This window comes from Symsagittifera roscoffensis, chromosome 4 (genome assembly GCF_963678635.1).
Source record: "Symsagittifera roscoffensis chromosome 4, txSymRosc1.1, whole genome shotgun sequence".
Lineage (NCBI taxonomy): Eukaryota > Metazoa > Xenacoelomorpha > Acoela > Convolutidae > Symsagittifera > Symsagittifera roscoffensis.
Window position 1 is genome coordinate 2498419 of NC_087065.1, and position 27263 is coordinate 2525681.

The 27263-nt window shown below is 32.7% G+C and overlaps 1 protein-coding gene across 2 annotated transcripts in view; it reads right to left on the reverse strand.

Annotated features, from left to right (window-relative positions):
- Window positions 1-5194: 5194 nt before the first annotated feature.
- Window positions 5195-27263, reverse strand: part of LOC134844565 (squidulin-like) — a 36214-nt gene continuing 14145 nt past the window's right edge. Inside the window, exons 2-5 of one of the 2 annotated variants that reach the window (XM_063861301.1) lie at window positions 12789-12809; window positions 12139-12385; window positions 6007-6151; window positions 5195-5678 (exon numbers count right to left, since the gene is read on the reverse strand). In XM_063861301.1, coding sequence (XP_063717371.1) covers window positions 5525-5678; window positions 6007-6151; window positions 12139-12385; window positions 12789-12809 — 567 coding nt within the window. In that variant the 3' untranslated portion in view covers window positions 5195-5524. The remainder of the gene's footprint in view (window positions 5679-6006; window positions 6152-12138; window positions 12386-12788; window positions 12810-27263) is intronic. The other variant, XM_063861302.1, reaches the window with a different exon arrangement.

A 27263-nucleotide genomic window follows, 5' to 3' on the forward strand; every position in this document is an offset into this window, starting at 1 on the left:
CACACTTTACGCCATACCCCCCCCCCCCCCCCCCGCAGACCGTACACCCCCCTCCCCCAACTTACGAGGGGGTAGATGGTGGGGTGTGAAGGCAGGTGGGATGGAGTAGGTGAGCGGTGGGTGCGGTGGGTGCGGTAGGTGGGGGTAGGCTAAGTGAGGGGCTAGGCGATGGGAGGGGGAAGGCGGGGGAGGGAGGTTTACGGGGGACTAGGCTTGGGGGTGGGTGAGGGTAGGTGGGGGGGGAGCACTAACTCAAGAAAACCCCTATTGTTTTTTTCTTTAAAATGGACACTAACAAAAATTGTACGTCCTAGCGCTGTTTGTTAAAAAATATGTTAACCAAATATTATAACCGCACCCGCCCGAACAATTGCGTAATTGATGTTTTTGTAATTGTATTTCATACTATTATACTTATGAGGCGCATACTTACAACGTAGTTAATCTATGTATTCTGACACCAATAATGTTTGCGATATTTATTACGCATAAAAACACTGCATTACATTCGTTTTCTACCAACAGGCACGAAACTTTTGTAACGCCGCTTTAGAAGGTATATATTAACTCTGAGCAGTGGCGGATTTAGTGGGGGGACGTATCCTTCCCCCTCAGGGTATCGAACCCCTCCTGATCCAAAATAGTGGGGACGTATCCTTCCCCCTCAGGGTATCGAACCCCTCCTGATCCAAAATGTGGCTCTTTTTCCTCCTCCCCCCCCCCCCCCCACCTCACACGACCATCAATTTTTATGGTGTAACGAGTAATTTTACAAGGTTAATTATGAACTCCGAATATATTTGGCACAGCCTAATTAGTCCGCATGTCAATTTTTATAACAATCGGACAACGTGAACAGTAACTCTACTAGTAAAAAATTACAGGTGGCGGGAAACGGAAAAAGAGCCCAAAATGTCCCCTCTTCGTACTTTTTTGAGATATCAATATATAGTGACGGACCCTAAAACTTTCTGCCTTCAGAGTCAAAATATACTAATAATAATAATTGTGGATTCTGCGATTCGCAGAGGATCTATGAAAGGCTATCTAGCCTGTCTAAGCATAGTCCGCTTCTCTTATTTCCCCACACACCAGACTGAGTTATTTTTTTGGGCGACTCCAGGCCATTTCAACGGCGCCTAATATATATTAATTTTGAGGGGGGAGCAAAACAGGGTCTTTTTAATGCTTTGGGAGAATTTCTTGAAAACCCGCCCCCCTCTCGAGAAAATCCTAGTTCCGCACCTGACTCTGAGAGCGATTTGCAAATTGGAGTTTTTCTATCATATTTTTCGAGAATTTTTTAGGGATGTTTTTTTTCACAAAGTTATATGCGGCACTGAAAATGATTTTCTTAAAATGGTCTTCATAATTATGTTTTCTAACACTGAATGAATGTTTGGTGAACCTACGAGAAAATTGACCGTAAATTTTGTCATTTTTTTTGAAAATCTTTCTCTCCCTCAAAAAGATACTAGACCCGCCACAGTTTGTTTGATTTAGGTTGCTATAAGAAAAGATGTGTCATGCGAGTGGAGAGACCATTGATTTTTAAAAATTCTTACCATCGCTCTCAGTAGTTTGGAAAGATAAACTCCAAAATTAAATCCTTGTGGAACGATAACTGTACATTTCTTCAACCAATAAACAAGTGAGAAACATTTCATTCGATCTGCCAAACACTTAAAGGTTGAAGAATCGAAGCGCTTCAAGTACAATTTTTTCGATGTAGTGCGATAAAAAAATTGTTTAATGTGCGCTCAAAACTTCTTTTTGAACAGAAGCGATTAATTTTTGAATTTGAGCAATTTACTAAGATGAATATGAAGACGAAAAGACGAAAAACGCTGAAACTTTCGAATAACTTTGAAAAAATGCTTAAAAGATAAATTTAATTGAAAGCGTTGACGATGGCTTTTTTAGCTGTTAATATTAACCCCCAATTTAACAACAACGGTTTGAAAAATAACCATTCCAATAATACGAAAGCAAACTTTTTCACATCAAACTCGAAAAAATCAATCAATAAGTTATGGTAGCTGTTCATTAAGCTATTCATATCCCCAAAACTGGATAGAGAAAAGCCAGTGACACATGCGCAGAAATTCTCGAGAAAGACATTTTGAAGAAAACAAACAATTTGAACATAGTGTCGGCTTTCTTGCAAATTGGTTTCCCGAACTGGAAAGCAGATGATGAAAAGCAAAAAGTTCAAAATCTTGAAAGTCTTTGAACACGAAGCAAAAAATCTACTTAGCAAAAATAATTTAATTTTTCGTTCATATATAAGTCAACCTTCTCTAAAACTCTTGATAAACAAGTGTTTTTTCTCCAGTTATTGCAAATTAATGGTTTTACTCTGGATTTTCTTGAAGAGACGTCAACTTGGGGTTCATTAAATTTTTTAGTCGATTTTACTTTAGTTTTTTCATTGGTTACTCTTAGCTCTTAAAGGCCAACTTATCTTAAACCCTACAGGATGGTCAACTACTTATAAAGAGAAGAATCCTTTATTCCCCGCAAGTCTAAAAAGAAGTGAACTCTTATTAAACAAGAACCAATTACCTTTCAATCCTAGTTAACGCTCAAAAGTTATACAAGGATCAACTGCTCGAAACTTTTTTAACCAATTCAAAATGTGCAAAACATGTACCCCCTTTTTTCCTATGTTTAGGTCCCTTAGTGGATTCTGCCTTTGCCAACTTTTGATTTTTATAATATCCAAAGAGTATTTGAACTCTTTTTTATTCAGATTTCAAGTGCTACCAGCAAAATTTGTGAACAGAGAATTGATTGATAGATACTCAAGCATTTATAACTGCCCAAGTTTTCTAGAAAATGAGCTGGCTCTGCAAAAAGAATTGATGCCAAGTGATTGAATTCAGTGGTAGCCAACTTAATTTTTAGCCAACAAGCCGAAAATCAGATTACCGTTCCAACAAGCCTAAACTTAACATTGTTATGCAACATAACAAGAAACTGTCATTGTTGTTATGCAATTGTTAAGTAATTCTGATGTAAAGATATGAAGATTTGTAGACATGGCGGTTTGATGATTATACACCTTGAATTCAGTGTTGCGTCCTTAACGCAAAATTTTTTTTAAACGAAAGTTTTATTTCATGCGAAACGTGACTAGCATGCACAAGGAGCAAAAACAGTAAGCCTAAGTGTCCCGATTTTTGAAGAAATTTGCAATTTTTATGCTTAAACTGTTCTTTCATTTAGTCAATTTTCGTCAATTGAAATATTAGTTTTCCACGAAAATTTTTGATAACCTAATGAAGATATAAACTCTCTAAGGTCAAATGTTAAAAGATATTTTGCTGTCAAAATTTTTTTGTGAAGTTCTCAGGGTCTGAAAATGGCCAATTTGGCCATGCTCTGAACTAACTCATGTGCGCTGTGAAGACTTTAATTATGATGGCAAAAGTCAAACGCAATTTATTTATGCGCGGCAAATTATCCCGCACAGACAAGCTAATCGTTCACATTAATCAATTGCACTCATGATGATTTGTCCAGAGTTTATGGTATTAAAATAAATTCTTCGCCAAGCAACAAGTATTTGATACCGATCAAGGGGTAGTCGGAACATTCAAGGCTTAGCCCTGATATACGAGCAAGCAGTCTTGTTTTTTTACTTTTCGATTACCAATCGCAGTTAAAACAAGGTAAAGTAACGTAGATAGTTCTTTTTAACTTACAGAATTCTTGTCAAGAAGCTTGACTGTGTTCATTAAATTTAAAACGGGGGGAGCTTGCAATGCGTGCCGCTAATTAGCATGCAGCTATTTAGCACAATTGGTGTTGAACAAGTTTTCTAAAGTTTGCAACTACAACTCAAACTGAGTGAGTAATTGTTCCGACTTTAGAAAAAAAAACGGAATATTTATGCTCGGTGTGGTTTTTGCCGATCGAAATAAAAGTTTCCAGAAATAATAGAAATAATAGTTTCCATTGAAGGTATCGATTTTCTGAGTTCATTTTTAAAACGATATTTTACCTTCAATTTTTTTTCTCAAGTTCTTGGGGTTTTAAAATTGCCTAATTGGACATGTTCTGGACTAAATTATGCGCGCTTTGAAGAGTCTATTCATGATGCTGAGAGCGTAACTCGAATTATCCCGCACAACAAAATCGTACCAAATTGAATTGAGGCTGGCTAATCGGTCGTATTCATTCCGTACGACTCCAAATTTTACACTTTCAATATTTTCTTTTCCCAAAACTATTCGATACGAAATAAGGGACAGTCGGAACGTTCCAGGGCTTTGCCCTGGTAAACGATCAGTTTTGTTATGTTTATTTCGCACGCTAACCTGCACGCATGCATGTCGCAACACCCCCGTTCTGATAGAAAGGACGGAGTTTGAAAAGATTTTGACAAAATCGACAGGCTGAAAAATTATATTGCCGATGCAGAAGAATAAAAGTATGAAAACAAACTCTGAAACTGAATCAGTTTAACTATCACGCGTAAAGTGGTCTTAGTTTTGTGAGAGCCCATCGATTTAAGTTTGTTCATCTCAGAGGGCGTCGACCGAATCACAGCCTTCAACTCAGACTATATGTTTGTAAGATCCTGAATTTCTCATAATTCATAACAAAATTGTTTCATCAAAATAGTCAATTTCTATTTAGATTTAAGTTTATCAGTTTTCTTTATCTGTAACATACAAAATACTATAAATTATACGAATGTACATTGCATGGTTTTGTGACATACCAAAGATTTTTGCGAGTTGAACTATCAGATGAACCGTACAACCCCCCTCCCCCTCCCCCCCATTTGGTTTAGTGAGGAAAAAATTCGAATTTTTCAGGAAATAATTTTGAGTATACCTTATGTTTATAAAAATTTAAATATTTTTTAAAGAAAAAATTGATTTTCAACACATTATTTTAGGTAATTAACGCGCATTCGAATGGCATTCCACATAAAAACTGTGGAAAAACGCGCACAACCAAATTTATTGAAATGCGGTTAAGCCGAATTGTACTGTTGATCCGAATTAACTGTTTTTTCTAAATCTTTGATTTTCGAAAACTATGAAATTGTTGCCTGAATTTATTAAAACTTTAAGAGAAGCCACCAAAAAAAGAAAACCAAGGCGTCATGAGTAAAAAACGTGTACTTTTAAATCAGCAGAAACTCTTTTGCCCAAACTTTTCATGCTATTCAAATCTCGTTTCAATAAGGTTCTATATGATATTCGTTTAGATTTCAAAAAATTATCTCGTCCGTCTAAAAAAAATTTTAAAAACGCAAAATTTTCTAAGACAATAATTATGCGCATAGACCATCGATGCATAAAGTTTCATCAGCGATATAAATTATTAATAAGGAAACACAAAACATGAGTGATTTGTGTTCCGTGCATCAAGCACACGGTACTCCAAGTCGAACAGGGAATAAAAATTGAAACATTTGACAATTAGAATTCTAAAATTAGACTTCGTGATTCATAATGTATTCATTTGATGTCCGGCTATTGACATCCGAATGAGTCACTACTTCGATTTATCTGGAGCAGTTAGAGGAACTGCTCTGTTCCAGGAGAAGTCGGGCGAACTCGACGTAGTCTATTTTGCCGTCCTTGTTGGCGTCGGCCGTCTGCACCAGTCGCTCCAACTCCGCTTCCGCCATCGGCTGGCCAAACTTAACCATAGCGTCCCTTGAAAAAGAAAACAAATCTAAGGCGGAGTGGTAACTAAGAATAACTCCGCCTGGTCGTAATCCAGAGAGCGATGGTTCGAGGCTGACTGGGCTCATTCGCCAAAAAGCTTGCCGCTATAATGTTTTTGGCACAAAGGGTCCTTTGTAGTTTAGGAAAAGCTCGGAAAAACCTGGTAGTCTATATAAATATATTTTATGCTTCTACAAGATTTCAATACTTTCACTAGTATTTGACAAAAGTTTCTTTTGCGGCTATTTAAATAAAAAAATATTCTGTTTTAATTTTGAATAATTTGAAACGAGAATTTGTGGTGAAAGATTCTCACTTGAGTTCGTCGATGGTGACATAGCCGTTGCCGTCCCCGTCCATTATCTCGAACGCGTATTTGAGGTCATTGAAGGCCCTCGTCATCTGCTGTTCATACTTGCGGAACAGAAACACGTACTCCCCAAACTCAACCTCCGAGTTCCCTTCAATACAAATAAAAACTACGTTTTGAAAAACAAGATCGGTAATTGACCCATCGTTTAATCTGATTTCAAAAAAAATGGATTTAAACCTAATGTTTTTGGTCAAATTGAGGGGTTTGAGGTTCTATATACTCATGATTGAATCAAACTGGTCAACCTATGTTCGATTTTTGACCCATTCTGAGGCGGTTAAACGAAGGCTTCAATCAATGCATGTAGTAGAAGCCAAATTATGGGTCTAGGAGGCTCCAATGAGGATTCAAAGAATGTCAACGATATTCAAACAGGGTCCATTCATAGATCCAAAAGAACTGATCAGGATTTAAAAAATAGTTTCAATATAAAACAGCACAATGTTCCGACGATTTTTTTCTAAAATAGTGTCGTTTTCATCCTATTAAAATGAGCTTGCTCGCTCGCTTTACTGGCTCGAAATTGAACTAAAAATTTTGAGGCCAGTTTTTCTCGACACTAAGGCAACAATTTTTCGAATCATGGCTGAAACGGCTTTACAATAATATATGAGAATTTTTAAACGGGTTCTCTCAACGATGAGAAAGTTTTTTGAAAACTTTCTAATGTCGTTCGCATCACGGCTGAAAGGGTTTTATATGATTTATCACTCGACTCATTCCGATGATTATTTGCGGTACCTGATTCTGCGTTGAAAGTAAAAAAAAATACACACCCGAATACAAAGCTTCTCCCCATTTTCAATGGTCGGAACACTAATGATATAGCAAAAAACAAGTGTTACAATGAGGAACCATAAGTTTTGCTGATTTTTTCCTGGAATCCCAAAAAAAATTTGATATGTAAGAGCTCTATGGTTAATAACATTATTTTTCAGAAAAATTTTTACAAACATCAATCTTTTGGTAATCTTTATAGTTGATAGTCTACTAATGTAAGCAAAATCATTGATTAATGCAAGATTTCAAAAATCAATTTTTTATCATCAATTTCCCAAGCTGAGGTGCTTGATTCAAGATCCAACGGAAAAGGTCGAACCGTGTCCGTTTAATTTTTTTGTAAGTATCTTTCAGTGACATTTTAAAACTGATTTGTCTGATACTAATTAAAAACGTTGCAATAAAGACTTGAAAATTTTTTTGATTTTAGAGAATTCATATTATGTGATAGTCAATTAAAATCAAGCAAAGACTATCGACATCCGGTACAGTTGAACAAAGTCGAACAAAGTCTGGTGAATATAGCCTCTTATGTAACCGAACAAAATTTGGGAGAAAGTTGTTCTCTAAAATTTTGAGTAAAACGTTTTTAGAATGTTTTCAAAACAAAAATTAGTGTTTTATTCAGTAAAACTGAAACTTTTTGGCTATCAAACAAAAATAAATTCATTTTATACTAAGTTTGAATAATTATACTTTTCTCAAATTTTGTTCGATCACAAGACAGGCTTAATTTAGTGTCGTTTTTATTAGAAACTGATTTGGTTGACGAGCAATCGTTTTTGGGTTAACATTTTAGACCCGAACTTGCAAAACAAATTCCACATAATAAATCTGCTGAAATTTTCAGCAAGTTTTGTCATCATCGGTTTTTTTGTGTCTTTAGCCAACTCAATTTGAAATAAAAACATGTTTAACATTTCAATCTTCATTGATCCGACTTTAGTAACGAAATTTACGGAATATTTGTATTCAAGGTGGATTTTTTATTCTTCAGACAAATTTCGACTTTTTAACAAGCAATTTTTGACAATATCATTCAAAGGTATCGTTTTCCTCAGATTAGGTTTTGAAAGAAATTTCACATGTGCTCTTTTTTGTATTTTTAATGGGGTTTAAAGATTGCCATTTTGGCCAATTTGGGACAATTTGGGCCAATTTCGCGCTATTAACGCACAAGCGGAGATTTAACCTGTCTCAGAAATGGTTCGAAATGTGTTGAAGGAAGCTTGTTTGTCATAAGCAATATGTTACTAGGAGCGAAATTTATCAGTTTGTACTTCACTTGGCGTGTGGGGGGATGATTTTCAAGAAAAATCCCAAGTTTTAATGTTTTTCCCTTTTATTTTATTACTTATAATTTATTCATGTCTTTTTTGCTCCATAGACCTTAAAAGACAGTCGGAATACGAGCAGTCTTGTTCGTTTTGTCCAAGTAAATTAAATCAGCATTATAGTTATTGAGCATAGACGAAACGCCGACTTGATTGATTGAATTGCAGTGTTTTTTTTTCTAAGAAATGAATTTGGAAAACTGTTGTTACCTTTTTCAGTTTCTTAGCAATGCATGTAGTAGAAAAGGAGTAATTTTTTGTCTTAAAGTCTAGTCAAAAATGGTTCAAATCTGAACAACTGTCATGTTATTTACCGGACACTAGTCAATTAATTACAGAATTCTCAGAAATAGCTTAAAATTGCAATCGTTATTGCTGGAGCGTAGCGATTAGCATGTGTGCCTATTAGCATGCAATTATTTAATTTAAATGGGTGTGCTTTCAAACAAAATAAAATTAGTCTAAATTTTAAATTTATTTCGAACACTTCTTGATATTTATAGGAGTTTATAGTGCTAGCTGTTCCAAACAGCAAAAGTGAATTAGAAAAAAGTTTAAGTAGCGAATCTTTAAGCTAAATTCTTTTACAGGGCCATGCTTATCGACACATATGCTAATAGGACGGTACTCAGTAATTACATACACCAATAGAAATGAACTTTAAGGCACAAACAATGCCTTTTTTATATTGCGATGATTGCTGTTTTAATTTAGAGAGCGTTCTTTAGTAGATACCATATAGATGTTGAGGAGATATTTTAGTTTTCATCTCCAATTTCCAGAATTTGCCAAGATAGTTTTAGAATGAAAGTTTTTTGCTTTATAGAAATTACTCCTTCATTTTTAGTCATGAACAAAAGAAACGAATTTTATATCCAATAAAAATCGTTAAAAGACATTCACAGCTTACGCTGTCTTTTTTTGAGCAGGTCATTGCGTTCATTGTTTATTTGAAAACAATAACTTTTTTGATTAATGTGAAAGTGCTTTTTGATATCCAGAAAATTTGTTTTTTTTTAAGGTAAGCACTGGTGAAGTGGTTACCTCTCTGGCTCTGCCTTTCAATAGGAAGGTCAGATGTTCGAGGACCTGCATGATCCATGCTCATTGCTTGAGGGTGAGGCAACATTACCCAGCCCAGAAAATAAAATATGAGAATTTTTAAACGGGTTCTCTCAACGATGAGAAAGTTTTTTGAAAACTTTCTAATGTCGTTCGCATCACGGCTGAAAGGGTTTTATATGATTTATCACTCGACTCATTCCGATGATTATTTGCGGTACCTGATTCTGCGTTGAAAGTAAAAAAAAATACACACCCGAATACAAAGCTTCTCCCCATTTTCAATGGTCGGAACACTAATGATATAGCAAAAAACAAGTGTTACAATGAGGAACCATAAGTTTTGCTGATTTTTTCCTGGAATCCCAAAAAAAATTTGATATGTAAGAGCTCTATGGTTAATAACATTATTTTTCAGAAAAATTTTTACAAACATCAATCTTTTGGTAATCTTTATAGTTGATAGTCTACTAATGTAAGCAAAATCATTGATTAATGCAAGATTTCAAAAATCAATTTTTTATCATCAATTTCCCAAGCTGAGGTGCTTGATTCAAGATCCAACGGAAAAGGTCGAACCGTGTCCGTTTAATTTTTTTGTAAGTATCTTTCAGTGACATTTTAAAACTGATTTGTCTGATACTAATTAAAAACGTTGCAATAAAGACTTGAAAATTTTTTTGATTTTAGAGAATTCATATTATGTGATAGTCAATTAAAATCAAGCAAAGACTATCGACATCCGGTACAGTTGAACAAAGTCGAACAAAGTCTGGTGAATATAGCCTCTTATGTAACCGAACAAAATTTGGGAGAAAGTTGTTCTCTAAAATTTTGAGTAAAACGTTTTTAGAATGTTTTCAAAACAAAAATTAGTGTTTTATTCAGTAAAACTGAAACTTTTTGGCTATCAAACAAAAATAAATTCATTTTATACTAAGTTTGAATAATTATACTTTTCTCAAATTTTGTTCGATCACAAGACAGGCTTAATTTAGTGTCGTTTTTATTAGAAACTGATTTGGTTGACGAGCAATCGTTTTTGGGTTAACATTTTAGACCCGAACTTGCAAAACAAATTCCACATAATAAATCTGCTGAAATTTTCAGCAAGTTTTGTCATCATCGGTTTTTTTGTGTCTTTAGCCAACTCAATTTGAAATAAAAACATGTTTAACATTTCAATCTTCATTGATCCGACTTTAGTAACGAAATTTACGGAATATTTGTATTCAAGGTGGATTTTTTATTCTTCAGACAAATTTCGACTTTTTAACAAGCAATTTTTGACAATATCATTCAAAGGTATCGTTTTCCTCAGATTAGGTTTTGAAAGAAATTTCACATGTGCTCTTTTTTGTATTTTTAATGGGGTTTAAAGATTGCCATTTTGGCCAATTTGGGACAATTTGGGCCAATTTCGCGCTATTAACGCACAAGCGGAGATTTAACCTGTCTCAGAAACGGTTCGAAATGTGTTGAAGGAAGCTTGTTTGTCATAAGCAATATGTTACTAGGAGCGAAATTTATCAGTTTGTACTTCACTTGGCGTGTGGGGGGATGATTTTCAAGAAAAATCCCAAGTTTTAATGTTTTTCCCTTTTATTTTATTACTTATAATTTATTCATGTCTTTTTTGCTCCATAGACCTTAAAAGACAGTCGGAATACGAGCAGTCTTGTTCGTTTTGTCCAAGTAAATTAAATCAGCATTATAGTTATTGAGCATAGACGAAACGCCGACTTGATTGATTGAATTGCAGTGTTTTTTTTTCTAAGAAATGAATTTGGAAAACTGTTGTTACCTTTTTCAGTTTCTTAGCAATGCATGTAGTAGAAAAGGAGTAATTTTTTGTCTTAAAGTCTAGTCAAAAATGGTTCAAATCTGAACAACTGTCATGTTATTTACCGGACACTAGTCAATTAATTACAGAATTCTCAGAAATAGCTTAAAATTGCAATCGTTATTGCTGGAGCGTAGCGATTAGCATGTGTGCCTATTAGCATGCAATTATTTAATTTAAATGGGTGTGCTTTCAAACAAAATAAAATTAGTCTAAATTTTAAATTTATTTCGAAAACTTCTTGATATTTATAGGAGTTTATAGTGCTAGCTGTTCCAAACAGCAAATGTGAATTAGAAAAAAGTTTAAGTAGCGAATCTTTAAGCTAAATTCTTTTACAGGGCCATGCTTATCGACACATATGCTAATAGGACGGTCCTCAGTAATTACATACACCAATAGAAATGAACTTTAAGGCACAAACAATGCCTTTTTTATATTGCGATGATTGCTGTTTTAATTTAGAGAGCGTTCTTTAGTAGATACCATATAGATGTTGAGGAGATATTTTAGTTTTAATCTCCAATTTCCAGAATTTGCCAAGATAGTTTTAGAATGAAACTTTTTTGCTTTATAGAAATTACTCCTTCATTTTTAGTCATGAACAAAAGAAACGAATTTTATATCCAATAAAAATCGTTAAAAGACATTCACAGCTTACGCTGTCTTTTTTTGAGCAGGTCATTGCGTTCATTGTTTATTTGAAAACAATAACTTTTTTGATTAATGTGAAAGTGCTTTTTGATATCCAGAAAATTTGTTTTTTTTTAAGGTAAGCACTGGTGAAGTGGTTACCTCTCTGGCTCTGCCTTTCAATAGGAAGGTCAGATGTTCGAGGACCTGCATGATCCATGCTCATTGCTTGAGGGTGAGGCAACATTACCCAGCCCAGAAAAACAACTACAAGACTATCAGTAGATCTTGAACTTCTAGATCTTAAACAGGGACACAACAGCGGTTCTCCGTGGAGAGCTGAACAGCTCGTATGTTGGCCCTTTCCCGAGCGAATAAACCAGATTAATCTTATTTGAGGTGGAGCAGGTTAAAAATAGGTACCATTTTTGTCGGCTTTCTTGAGCATGTTTGTGATCTTGTGTTTGTTGGGAGTGCATCCCAGATTGCACATGGCCTCGTAGAACTCCTCAACTGTGATGGATCCACTCTCGTCCACGTCACAGATCTTGAAGCTCTGGTAGACCTCCAGGAACCTGTCTTTGCCCAGCTCCGCCAGCATCTTCTGTGTCTCAAACACAGACACGTTCCATCGCTGCATGTCCGTCTCCAATACAGCCCACAACTTCATCTGAACAGGAAGAAAAAAGATGAAGCATTTTAAAAACAAATTGAACAAGCTTAGTCACAACATAATAATAATAATAATAGCAAAAAGAATACCTAAAAGCTGATTGAACATGAGTGAACATGATGCCAAGGGCAGATCCATGCCGAAAACAAATCAAGAAAATCCGTTGAATTGTTGAAGAAAACCGCCCTCTTGAACCATAAATTGGGGAGGGGTGCTTGGTTGATAGTTTAAAAGTTTCTTAATTTCTAATCAGCCAACAATAATACTCTTCGGAAATGATTGATTTGAAAATACACAAAAAATCCAGGATTCAAGCGACTATACAACTAATTAGTCACAATGAGTAAAACTAATAATAACTATAGCAACGAGATAGGAAATCAATTCTATCACGACTCACTTTTTCATTCTCAGTCTCTGGCTAAAACAAATAGCTATTTCAAAACATGCTTTTTGTTATATGCAGTAATATGCTCATTAATACATATTAACAAGACTGATTGCGTCAGATCGAAATCTTGATTGTTTTGACTGTCCTTGGATATGTCAGGAACAGTTTTTAATTAGAAAAAAAAACAAAGCTGAAAGTTTTCATGGTTTCTTAAATGTTATTCCGCTCATATTTTAGGAATAGTTCATGGCAAGCTCTCAGATAAGGACTATTAAGATAACCGCAATGATAAAAAAAGAAACGAGGAAGCTTCTATCCCTAAGAACATAGCGCTTGAACAGTTTCAGCCAGCAAATTTAATGAAACAAAAAACTGCAACCCTAATACAGGAAAACTTTTAATTTCCACCTGGCTTTTGACTACAAAAATCCGCAGAGAGAAATGAAACTGATTAACCTTGCAATACTAGTTCAAGTTGGCAACAATCTTTCAAGCGCAATTTTCCTTGCGATCTGCTGCCTATGCCTCATGTCAAGTAATTCATGAACAGCTGGCAAAAAGTACTACCCAACTTGAAAAAAAACCCTTAGAAGAGAGCGCGTGTAGTGACTGGAAACTGCTATTGTGCCAAAAAGAAAACCAAACGCTGAAATTTTGGCCTCTCATTTTTTAATACTTTAATAGGACGCACGGAAAATTATTGCTTCAACAACTGGCAAAACGACAGACAAATTGACTAGAAACGAACAAACTGATTGATAAATGATAAATGTCACCGGACTAGGAAAACTTTGTTCCACAGAAACCGTCTTACGTGGCAAGCAAGTCATCAATGTTTATCTCTCAACTTGGTTTTTGAAAAACTACTCACTACTCTTGTATTTGCACTTCATGCATCTGCAGCTTTTGACACTTCAGAAACAAGGTTCTGTTACATGTATTGAAAATTCGATGGTAGTCAACTTCATCAATTAAAACTGATTTAATTACATCTGAACGGCAAAAAAGTGTATCTGTTGCCAGTTTGAGCAGCTTAAGACAATTAACAGGCGGAGATTTATTATTTCAGTCAAGCTATTTATCATCTCAAAAGCTTGATAAACTCTACGCTGAATACATTAAAATGTATTCTAAAAATCTTTCAAATGTATATCTTTTTTTGAGAATACTATCGTCTTTTCAAGCTAACACTACTCCATATGACTAAAAAGTCAGTTAGAAAAATCAGGGTTTTCCTTGAGCGTTCTTCTTTGAACTTGTGTTTAAATGATCTTAGCTAAAATCACAATTGAAGAGCAAATATCAGCGACAGCCAGGCATTAATAATAATACTAATATTTTTCATCCCCTTTTTTAGATAGACAGTTGTTCAATACTTACATTTACCTTGGTATCAAATCATTTTTATACATCGTGAAACAGGTTTAGGTTAAATATTTGAAAAAGACATTATACTTTAAGATGAAATCAAATCGTTAAAAAGTAAAATGAAATAATTTGAATCATTCGTTTCCTTTCAATTGTTTTTTTAGAGCTTTTCCTTCAACCTTCTTGTCACTGAGTTTAGTAGTACTCATCATCATCGAATCCAGGTTGCAATTATATCCGAATTGTTTGATTGGGTTTTGCTTGGCAAAGTGCAGTGACAACATGCCAGCTGCTTCTTCTGATTGTGATTTTGTGTATTCAAGCTGAGAGTTTTTACAGTTCATAACCGACTCCAACTCTGTTGTCAAATATCATGTCACATTTCTATTTTCTGTTTATTACAGAAGATGATTATGTGAAAAATTTGTTGCATACACCAGCTAAATATGGTTGATTTTTGTGACTTATTCACATCAAACATCAGTTATTTTTGTGTTGAGCGCAAAACCACCAGGATGAAAAATGGAGAAATAAAATTAACCTCTCAATTTCATCCTGATTGTAATATAATTAGCAAATCATACAGCCATACACTTTAAGTTGATTTTTAGCAGATGCAAATGTGAACGAAAAGAAAATTGTAAAAGTTGTAAGACAAGAATAAGTAAACTTTATAATTAATTTGACAACATTTTTGTCATAACCAGCAATTTTTGTTTCATGTTTTGATAAGAAATAGAAAAGATTTGAATTAGAACCAAAACAAAATGAAATATCGAAGAAAAGGAAAAATTAAAGACAAATTACAAACTGTATAATTTTCAAAAAGATAAGTGGATTAGTTTCACTTCGGTTTTAACACCCTGCACCAATCCATGTTCACAATTTTAGTGAAGAAATGTTCATCTGGTTTTGGGGATGTAAAATTTTATGTAAGCAATCATAAAAATCATGCCGTTCAACTTTCAAAGTGTTCCTTCGGAAATTAATTTGTTTTAGTTAAGGGTTTAAATGCCAACGTATTGTGGATTTTAAAGTATCGAATTGATATTTTGGCCAAATTATGAGGAGCGAATCATAAGAGTCTCAAAGGCTGCCTACAGCCACCAACAATCATTTGTGTTGTTGAAAGAATATGGTGCCATGATTTTAAAAAGGCTACATGAAGCCACCAGCAAATGCTGGCATAAATCTGCGGCGGGTCGGGTCGAAAAACGTTGTTAGCCCATTTTATGATAAAGAAAACTGGTGAAAACTTTGCTCAATGTGTTGAAAAGAAATGAGGTGGTATTTCCCTCTTTGATGAATTCTTCTAGTTTTTATTTTGTAACTTGAAAACTACGAAGATATTAATTAATGTCATTGGTCCCTCTTTGGGCCCTAAGAGGAATCCGATGGTGCTAATTAACTTCGCAGAATAAAGTTTGATACAAATTTTCATTGGCTAGTTCTTTCATCAAACATTTCAGTCTTTTAGTTCTCGTTATTGTATGTAGGGTAATTTTACATTCCTTCAGTGTAATACTGACTTTTCAGTAATAAAACCGCCTGAAAATGAAATTATTTTTGACTCGTAAAGTTATATTACTTCATGCTCTTGGCCTTTTGCAATTTGCAAATAAATTGAGCTCGAAAAACTTTTTTGTCTCAGCCACTTGACTGTTTTTCGATCTCGCTCAGGAAACTAATCCGTGACTACGCATTTTTGGTATATTCTTCTGGTTGTCACAGAACCGTTTTTCATTGTAGTATAATTAGTTTTGAATATAAATTTTTTGTACAAAAGCAAGTTTTTTTGTTTGAAATTTTTTCATCACTAAGCTTTATGCTTTTCGCAATTGCTTGAATATAAAACACCAACAAAAACATGCAAGAAAGGATTGATTAGTGACATAAATTTCAAAATATGAAACACTCGTGTTTTTGTTTTTGACTAAGATTATCTTAATTCTACTGTTCAGTATACAAAATGTTAGGGAAACTGCCCAAACTCTAAGAGTTATAAAAGCTTTGATAAAAAGAATTACAAAAAGAGTTGTTCTAAATCAGAAAAAGAAATTCTATTTTGCTTCTACAATTTCACACGTTTGGCCTATTGGATCTTTGCTTATAATTACTTTTGATTCTCTTGGAATTTTTCAGTACGATAGGTATTGATTTTTCTTCATACTTACAATCTCAACTATACGCTATCATGCCTTTTTGTTCCAAAGACTTATCAATTCTAAACGCTGCTCCTACTTTGAAAATTACGCCTGCTGGAGATATTGAAATAACGCGGGATGATTTTGGTGCAAAAGTAGTATTTTTATCAAGATATACGTTTTGATAAAAAGTTGGATAGGGATATTTTTTGCTTCTGATAATACTGATAGGTACCGTTATATCTGGGTATTTTTAAAATGTAACTTAAATTTTGGAAATTTTATTGATTTAATGGTTTGAGAAGTGAAATCCAATTCTAAATTATTTAGATCGCTACCGTTCTGGGCTGAAATCGCTGCTTTAATATTTATTGGATAGTCAGTGCTAGTACCAAAAGTTGCGTCAGAACTAGTATAACCTATAAGTTTAAGCTTTTCTCCATTAACAACATCTGTGTTTGATCTAGATTTATTCAGCTGTAGAGGCTCTAGTTTACAATATTGTTCATAACTGTCAAAATTAAAAAGCAATCATGTTGCTCCAGTGTCTAGTAAAAACTGGGTTTCCAAACCGTTTTTTATTTTTGTGTCCGACTGGATGTTGGTATAAGTTAATATACAATTGTACTTTTGGTTCAGACGGAGACTGATCTAGTTTAAACTCACAAGTTTGCACTCCTTATCGGTATAGTGTCGTGGAATATCATCATCACTAAAGTTGTGGACCTGGTAAGGTGAATGATAATCGTTGTTTCTATTGGAAGTTTTTTTTCTATTCGACATGTCAACCAATTTTGCTCCTGACGATCGTTATATCTAAAGCAATGGCTTATTGTATGGCCTGATATGCAACACCAGTTGCAAAAAATTGGGTTGCTTTGTTTGTTTATATGCTCATGTGGTTTATAAGCTGCGTTTTTTATGATCCTTCATTGGTCCTGTTAACTCTTTAAGTTGATCCTTTATTCACTCTATTTCCAATTTATTATCTATGCTACTGGATGCTGTTCCGATAAACTCACTACTTATTACAAAACTTAAGTCTTTTGTAGCAATATGATCTTTTAATTGTTGCCAAGTTGCAGCTGGCTTCTCAATTAGAAATTGATGCGCCTTTTGTTCTAAACCTGGCGGGCTTAAGCCGCGTACAAAGAATTCCATTTTCTTTGCTGCTTTTTGATCATCATTAAAAGTTAGATTAGGCCATCCACAGTCGACTGCCGTGCTTAACCTATGTATGTTGCTTTTATTAAACTCATTAGGTTGTCTTTTTATGTTTTCTGCTTTTATTCCTCTTCTGTACTTATCCTTATCATCAGTGAATCTATCTACTAACTGATCTCATCTAACGTTCCAAGGTAAATCTTCTGCTAATCCTTGATACCATTGAGCGGCTGAACCTCCTAATATTGAACTAAATAAGGCTCTTTGTCTGTTATCATATGCGTCCTGGTCGCCACCTGCGTCTGCTGGTCAAGTGCCTAGGGAGAATGCTATCTTTTTCTCTACTATATCAAGAAAATCTCTTGCATCTTCATTTGGATCTAAGCCGGTAAACTTTTCGAGAGCTAAAACAGGTATGCTACTACGTTCGCCATTTTGTTTAATTTCATTTAATATTTTGTCAAAATGTATAAAGAATTGGATGTGTTGTGTATTGATCAATTGTATGGATTGAAATATTTTTATATAAGTTTCTGTGAGATTTGCTGGGTTCAATGAATACAAATTTTTATTGGATAGATCAATAGTGATATGGGGCCGGTTAAGCTTTTTTAAGATAGAAGCTATCTCTGGGGTATTGCTGCGAGAGAGAATAGTTAATTCATGAATATTTTTGTGTAGGTGTTTGGACAAAATTGTGATTTGATCCTTTTGGATGTTGGTGATATACCAAATAACTTTTGTGGATCTATTTTTTAATTTTAGTTTTAAATTAAATGCTGTTGTATTTACCTGATAAGAGTTGGTCATAGTAATTTACATGATTTTTAAGACATAAATATTTATCTAGGTGATGATAAACAATATATAGAATATCTAAATTTTTCTAATGAACTTGTTATTATTATGTTTGGGAAATTTAGAGTTTGTTGAGGAAAAATTTGTGTTTCTAAAATAATGATTAAATTTCTAGTAGTTTTTTGCTTGGGTATTTGATGATATTAAAAAAAATCAGAAGTGAAGCAATTAAATGTTCTTGCGGTATATAAATTATATTATTTGGTATTTTTATTTGCTGAAGAATTGTGTCAACTTCTGGAGAGTTTCGTTAAAAAAGACGTGTATTTCGTGTTTATTGTCATTAGGGTTCTTTGCTAGTATACTAATACGATCTTTTTCAGTGTTAGTGATATACCATATGATGTTAGAGACTTTGTTTCCGAGTTTGAGCTTTAAATTTAATGTGCTGTCGTCAAATTTAAAATGTGTTGACATTAATTTTTTCGGTGTTTGAGTAGTAGATGTTGGAGGTTAAGTGGGGGGGCCTGAAGAACCACATGTATTAAGATAGAGAATAGAGCATCCGGTCTTCAAGCTATGTATTAAGATTGGGGATACTTTTTTGTTTTACTTTTTTCGCAAAATTTTTGGCGCGCGTTATCTAATTGGGAACAATTAATTGTTAATGACGTGTAGAATTAAGATTTTGTAAATAGTTTTTTTGGTAGATGGTAAGTCAAAGGTAAGAGTTTTTGTGCAAAAACTTGGAATTTTTATCAAAAAAATTGAAAATTTTTTCGAAAAAATTCAAAACACGATAAGATTAGCTATTATTTAACCTAATTTATTAGATAATTTTATTTCTATCTACTTGAAAAAATGCTGCAAACTACTGAAGTTTCGACAAAATTTAAAGTTTTTGAGAACAAAATGCAAAAATTTCAAGTATTTGGAAAAAATTGCAAAAATTTCAAGTATTTGGAAAAAAAATTGCAAAAATTTCAAGTATTTAGAAAAAATTGCAGAAATCTCATAATTTTGGCTAATGTATTGTTGCTTTTGTTCTAATTTTAAACATACTTCTACGTATAGATTTTAAAAATAAGCTAAGACTGTATTTTAATTGGCATTATGTTGAGACAATGATACAAAATTTTGAATAAAAAAATGACTTTTTCAACAATTTTTTCTCAAAGTAATGAAATACAATGAAGTTTACCTTAATTTGAGCTAAATATTTGATTATACACTGCTCTAAACACCGAAAAGAAGGTTCATAGTAGCAGAATCAATATTGAAACTTCCGGAAAACAGTGAAACTAGTCGTAATTTTCGAGAAGGTAAAATGAAAATTAATCGAATTTACATTAAAATTTCCATTTCGAACCTTTTATTTTGGTTTTAAACTGTTTTTTTTTGTCCAGTTCAGGGATTGTTATTAGGAATCTCAATTCAATTGAGGAGCAGTTGAATCATGGAGTTTGATTTAGAAATTTCATAGAATATTGCTCTTAATGTTCATTTGAATTGAGATTCCTAATAATAATCCCTGAACTGGACCAAAAAAAAACAGTTTAAAACCAAAATAAAAGGTTCGAAATGGAAAATTTAATGTAAATTCGATTAATTTTCATTTTACTTTCTAATCAAATTTTCATTAAATTTTCCATTTCGAACCTTTTATTTTGGTTTTAAACTGTTTTTTTTTGTCCAGTTCAGGGATTATTATTAGGAATCTCAATTCAAATGAACATTAAGGGCATTATTCTATGAATTTTCTAAATCAAATTCCATGATTCAACTCCTCCTCATTTTTTTCTCATTGAATTACCCAAATTTGTACAAAAATTACAACTTGTGGGAAATTTTTTATGTTAAAAATTTGAAATTTCAGATTATTGATAAAAAATGAACGGTTTATTGTTAAATTTGTTCAAAATGGGATAAATGTTTCTTAAAATTTTATTCGATATTGGCTCAAATTCAACAAAAACTTTTTCATAACTGATGATTATCTCTCTGTTGCTTCTGCAACATAACTTTCAAGATTTTCCGTAGAGTTTTTCCATGTTTTAAAGTTATTCTTGCTTTCTGTTTAATAAATGTTTTCGCTAATGAACACACTTTTCTAGAAAATTTAGTCAAAACTGGATAATTTAGGAGGAAAATAGTATCAATTGAACGAACAATTTGCTGGCAGAGATGAAATTAGAACTGATACCGTATGATTATTGCAATAAAAAATGTTAATATCTTCCTCAAGGTTCCCCTGTTCAGTTGCTATTGTAAATTATTTAAGCAAAATTACACATTTCGGGATCAATAACTATCACTTTTCTTGCAAAATAGTTATTAAATCGTATTTTTTTCTTAATTTATGACGGAAATTTTCTCAAAATTATCCAGGTGAGAAAAAATTGGTGCTAGTTAAAGCATTCAAAAAGATATGTACAAAATGAGAATATAAAGGTGTTTTTTTACGATCTAAGAACAAATTAGGAGCAGCTCTATTAGTTATAATCTGAAAATCTCCGGAGGTACGCAAGAGAACCTAGTTCCTAACATCTAAAATATAAAAACTTCTGAAAGAGCGAGTCTCAGAAAATTGATTTAGCAAAGCAAATCAAGGTGCAAACTGGAACAATTGTGTAATTTTCCGATTTTTATTAAGAAAAAAACTCTATGTAGGAAAAATGTAGTAATGTATTGTATATAGTGTTGTATATTCTATGTAGTTTTGTGTATTGTATATAGCAAGGAAATGTAGATCTTGAAAGCAAGTTTTTGATTGATGCTTTATGTATCTTCTTCCAAAAGATGTCGAATTGGGTTTGCTTCACAGAAATTATCCTCAAAACATTTGATCTTTCATATAAAGTACCTTATATATCAAATGATAACAATTTTTTCTAATGATTTACGCATAAATATAAGACTTTGAAAAATTTTATGTCGGATTTTTTCTCAAGATATACTTTTTAAGCTAAATTTTAGTAAAATTATCTCAAAATTTCTAAGGGATAAATTGAGTTTCTATCTCATTTTAGCAGTTTCTGCTTCATCTACTATTTACCAAATGAATCCAATTTGGCAAATTTTTAGTTGAAAAATGAATTTTACATAGAAAAACGTATCGTTTCAACAAATGTTCAATAATCCGAAGCAGAGTTAACACCATAAATCCTTTACTAAAAGCCTTTAAAGGATTTTCTCAACCTCATAACTGTATAAAGCTGTTTTAAATCTGAGTTTCTATTTAGGCTAAATTTTTAGTTGGAATGATGTATATCATTATCTTGAAACTTTCAAAGTTTAGCAAAATATACATTTTTTCCAGGTCATTTATCAGTTTTTTTTCTGAAATCATCAAAAAAAAAAACAATAGAAAACATAATTCTTAATAATTCAAACCACATTATCTGCTTAAAAAGATTAAAAAGAAGCACTAAACAAGGAAAACTTTAAAACAGTAACTGCAAAAAACCTTTTAATTAGTTGATGTTTTCCAAATATCCAAGTTTTACAATTTTTAGGCGCATACTTAAACACTCATTAGCAAATGTTATGCACTCTACTACAAATTTATCACAACAAAGTCTCCGCAAGCTTGCAACCAAGGGAGTTTTTACTGTTGATTAAAAGTTTTCGGATCGAGTTCCATGGAAAGCTTCACGACGATTTGAACTCCATTTTTGCTGTCTTTAACATCAATCAAAACCTTTGAATAAAAAATAAATGACAGTTCAGGTAATGTAATGAAAACACTGTATAATTTCTGACTAGATTTGTTACAATTGCTGAGACCTTTCAGATTCAGTAAAAACTAATAATCATAGTAATTTCTATGTTTTTTTTTAAATTAAAAATTTTACCTTCTCCTGAAGTGTGTTTGGAGACTGCTGAGCACATAATTTAACATTATGCTGAAAAAACTTCTTCTTTAAATGATTAGCGAGTTCCTCGCTGCTATAAGTATAAAAATTACAGTTAGAACACTTCAAAACACCACATGTTCTACGATGTCTTGATGCATCTTTGTGAGTGTATTCCCTGCCACATTCAAGACATGCAACTCTTTCGTTTCTATTGAGTGACGGCATCTGAATAGTAATGAAAAATTAAATGGGAGATTTAAAATTAACCAAATTTTTAGATAAGGTGAGTTGAAAAGCCTCAAAAAAAAAATAAAAGTAAATAAAAACAGCAAACTTATTAACCAATTGTTTTTAGCGAGAAAGAAAATCAGAATGGATATGCTATTTAGCCTAGCTGAAATAAAATTGATCCAATCTAACCATGGAGTTTTTAAAAGTATCAACCAATCAAAATCGAGCATTAATTACAAGAAAACTTTTACATTTTCTGATATCAACCTATCAGAATTGAGCTTCAATAGTCATGTAATTTTCAACAAATTCAATGTCCACCAATCAGAATTGAGCTTCAAAAGTCATGTAATTTTCAACAAATTTAATGTCAACCTATCAGAATTGAGCTTCAAAAATCATAAAATTTTCAAGAAATTTAATGTCAACCAATCAGAGTTGAGCTCTTCTTCTAATGAATTTTTCAACAATTTCTTTAAAATTTGTAGGTTTTGAGGATAATTTCACAGACATTATTTTTGTTAATAACCAATCAGAATGAAGTAATCACAGATTTTAAAAAACTTTGTAGATCAGAACCAGACTATGTTTATGAAACTTCTTAATCAATAAATTTTATCGAATTTTTCCAACATAACCAAGATTTGAAGTTTGATACCCTAGTGGGATAAATGAGATTTCTTGTCTAGTTTATATTGTTTTTTTCGATATTCAATTCAAATTTTGAAATTTTGATCATAATTTTTTCGATTTGTGCTATTTCTAACCAGTGAAAAAAGAAATTACCAAAATATACGTTTTTATTGTTTTCTTTTTGGTATATTGCAGTATAAACAACCGGAAGTCTATTAAATTTGGATAAACGATCAAAAAAAATTCTGACAAATCTGGATTTTGTATTTGTACCAAATTCAAAACAGTAATCGAATTGATGTTCCTTATCTCCAATTTTTGTTTCATAGGCTCTTCCATTTTTTTGTTTTTTACTGATTGACCACTCAATCTGAGTTAACTCTTCTAAATAAAAACATTGTTGATAAATCTGACAGTACTCTTCTTTTTTGTAATCTCTTCTCCATCTTTTTAACAAAACTATTGAATTTTCTGTGTTTCTATACAAGTTAAAACTAATACAATCTCCATCAACTTCATCCTTCCACCACTCTTGTAGTTTTTTGTAGTAGCTCAATTTTAAAATGTGATAAATGTTCAATTCAGACCTTGAAAACGCTTTTGATGGAAACATTTTTCTTACTGAATTATATGAAGAAACTTAAAAAACTCGATTTGTTTTATCATTTTTAAAGTATTTTGTAGTAACAATCACCGTAAATATTTTTTAGTTATTTAGAGTCTAATTAGTTTCAAGGAAATTCATGTAGCCAATAAAAACCCCAAATTAAGGCAGAAAAAAATTGAAAACAACCAAGGAAATTCAAAAAATCTAAAAAAATAATAATAATGTTTTCAACTAAATATACATTCTTGTTTTTAAATTTCTTAAATTGAGGCAAAATTTAACTAAATTTTGGTGAAAAAAATTTTTAAATAAATTTATCTGTAATTTCATAAACAAATACTGGAAAATCATTTCATAATTGGTTAGTGTTTTATGTCAATTTCGATTAAATTGTATAATTTGTCTGACTTTTCCTCAGATGTTATAGCTCTAAATTTACATTTTAGTGAGAAAAAATAGTTTTGAACCAATAATACCTCAATTACCAAACATGCAAAACATTACAAAGCTTTACTGATGTTTACAATTATCAACAAACATAAACTCATTCAAAGTATGGTTGACAAACGCAACTTGCTTCAAGTCTTCATTTTCCTTTGCAGTGAAGAGTCGAATCTGAATATAGGGTGGCTTGCTCACGTTGTACTTCTTGATTGTGACACACACCCTCCTCATGTTGTACGTTGCTATTTCATATACTCTATTACAGATGTCGAGCTCCTGATCCATAGTTGATTCTCTGCCAGATTTGGCTTCATATATAGGTACGAGTCCAAGATTTTCAGCATCGTGAATAACAGTATTCCGTATTGCGGATATTGCTTCGCCTTCTTTTTCACTAAGCTAGACTTGTTGAGACGTTTCAAATTGTCCCAAATCATTTATTTTTAATAGTTGAAAGCACGGTTCCAAGCATATTTTCCCCTTGTAGGATTTTTGGAACCAAACAAATCTCCCATTTTTTTTTGATTTTTGAAAATTCAATATAGTTGGGACTATCAACTTTTCTCGAGTACATTTTGAAGAACACACTGATCAGATGAGGAGAAATGAGAGAAATGAATTTGAGATTAAATGAAAATGGAAGTAAGCAGTATGAGTCATCGCCATTTCCATATACGGAAGTAGTACCAAATATGGAACGATTTCCCTATATGGAAGCTGCGTTGGCGTTACTACTACTATATAACTCCACCATTTTCTGCAAAAATCATTTTTCCCAATGGCAGCTGCTATGTGTCAAGCTCTTCCCAGCTTTTATTCAGATTATAATAGTAAATCATTGTTTATTTCTGGTTCCAACAATTTTTACGAAAAATACATAGTAACCCAAGATTATTGCGTCTCTACTCACGATTCTTTCTGTTCCTTGGGAAATTGCAAATTTCATATAATTTTAATTGGAACATCCCTTAGCCAAATTCTTCAGCGATTAGACAAATATCAATACATATATCAAGAAATTGATTGTCTTTACACTTTGTACAAGCACAGATTCTTTCCGGGTATTGTCACATCAAGTGGGAAAGTCTTCAATCAGCTTAGTTGTGGAGTTAAGCATAATTTACGATGGAAAGGAGCAGAAAAAACACCAAGCGTATCAAGGAAACGACTTGTTCGCAAAAAGTTCAAAAAACATTATCTAAAATCTAATCAAAAACTTGCATCTACGCAAACTCTTGGCTCAGCATTTTTAGACAGAATTCGAAAAGTACAAAACTCAAAATATGAATCTGATAAATGATTGTTTTGTTGATGGTTATGGTTCTGTAAATAGTGAGCGTGTCAATTTTTCTATTAATTTTTGATTATTTCTTCAAAAAAATCTAGTCAACTGCTTTTCAACGAATAAATGTATGTTACTTTTTTACAAGATGCAAAAAAAAATCAATCATTTTATATCAAATATGCGTATTTTATAGAAAGATTGTTGCAGAACGCAACTTTTTCATATTTTAATAAATATGTACATTTGCAAAACCCATCTTTTTTCTTATTGCTTGGAAATTATCAGTATTGATGACTTTGAATGCTTTTCCTTCTCTTAATTCACTGTTTCTTTGATGTTTTTGATTTACTTACGTGCAAAAGTAAATTTTTCACAGATTAAACTTAAAACAAAGAAATTCTTAAATACTAATTTTTAGCATTGCAAGAAAATCTTCTTTCAGTTTTCTTTAAAATGCGAAAATATTTAATGAAAGTTTTCTGAACTTGCAAGATTTTCTTTGATTTTTTTAACAAGTATGCAAAAAATATTATGAAAATTTTTGCATGGTGCAAAATTATTTAAAGTTTTTAACATGTGTGCAAAAATTGTAGTGATTTCTTATCTTGTGTGTGAAAATGTTGTGAAGTTTCTCACGAATATCGAAATTGATTCAAGTTTTTTATCATCTTACGATAACATTTTTTTAAAAAATATTTACTAATCCTAAGCAATTTTTTAAACAAAGTTTTCAATGATCTTATTTCTTTGTTCCTATCTCTTTAAAAAAATTACTTGATGCAAAAAAATTAAATTACAAAACACAAGACAATAACCAATTTATTTACAAATCAAAGAGCTGTCGAGCAGCTGATGAATTTTTCAAGTTCTCAATGGAGAGCAAAGCTGGTCTTGCCTCCATCACTGCTGGCTCGCTGACTGGAGTTCTTGGCTCAGAGAACCCCTCATCCTCTTCGATGGTAATTGGGTTGTTCACAGATCCCTCTTCCCAAGGGAAGAGGAAATCGTCGAATGGTTGAGCCACATATCTAGAGTCAGGAATTTCGGGGTAGTTCATTCCCACATGCTCGGCCACTTCCTCCATCATTTGCATGGTTCCAAGTTGGTTTTCTGTGATGGGAACTTGCATCATATGATGCTCGCTGAAATCCCTTCGCATCACTTCCACCATGTGCCAGACTTGGATTGGGATGTCCATTCGTGCTAGAAAAACTCCACAAACTTTTTCTCGCACTTGGATTTGTACTAAATCAGCTGAAAATTCCACCGAGAACATAAAGTTGCTGTTTTGCACTGAGAAGATCATTTTGAGCAATAAGATGACTAAAAGAGCAAAAGCAAGAAAAAACTGAGAGGAGGGGGAACCTTACAAAAAATAAGTTTAAATTAGGATGTTTAGAGCTGAGAGAGGAGGTAGTTGATGGTAGTTAAGTTGAAAATAAAATGACTTTTAGTTAAGAGAGAGGGGCACCTTCAACTGGAATGTGTGGGTTTAACCAATCAGAATGGATTTTCCTTATTTGGATTGTAGTCGTGTCCAATCACATTTCAGTTTCCTTTTATGGATTTCTTATAGAAAACTCGGGTCCAGTCGGAAACAAAGCTCCATTTTGATTATTGTCGTTTCCAATCACAAAAATGTTCATTTTTGTTCAAGTTGTTGTATCCAATCAGACAAAAGTTTACCTTTTAAGGACTTAAATCTTCCAAATAAGTAAAAATATACACAAAAGCAATCGCAAAAACAAATGACCAAAAGTTGTTTATGTAAAAATAAGAAATTTTGCCGATATAAGTAACAAAAGAAGGAAAACTAATAAAAGTAGCATTTCTGCAATTTTTTCATTTCTAATCAGGAACTTGCGCCCACTCAGACTCTTGAATCAGCTTTTTTGGAAAGGATTCGAAAAGTTCAAAACTCAAAGTATGAGACTGATTTGTTGAAAATTGTTG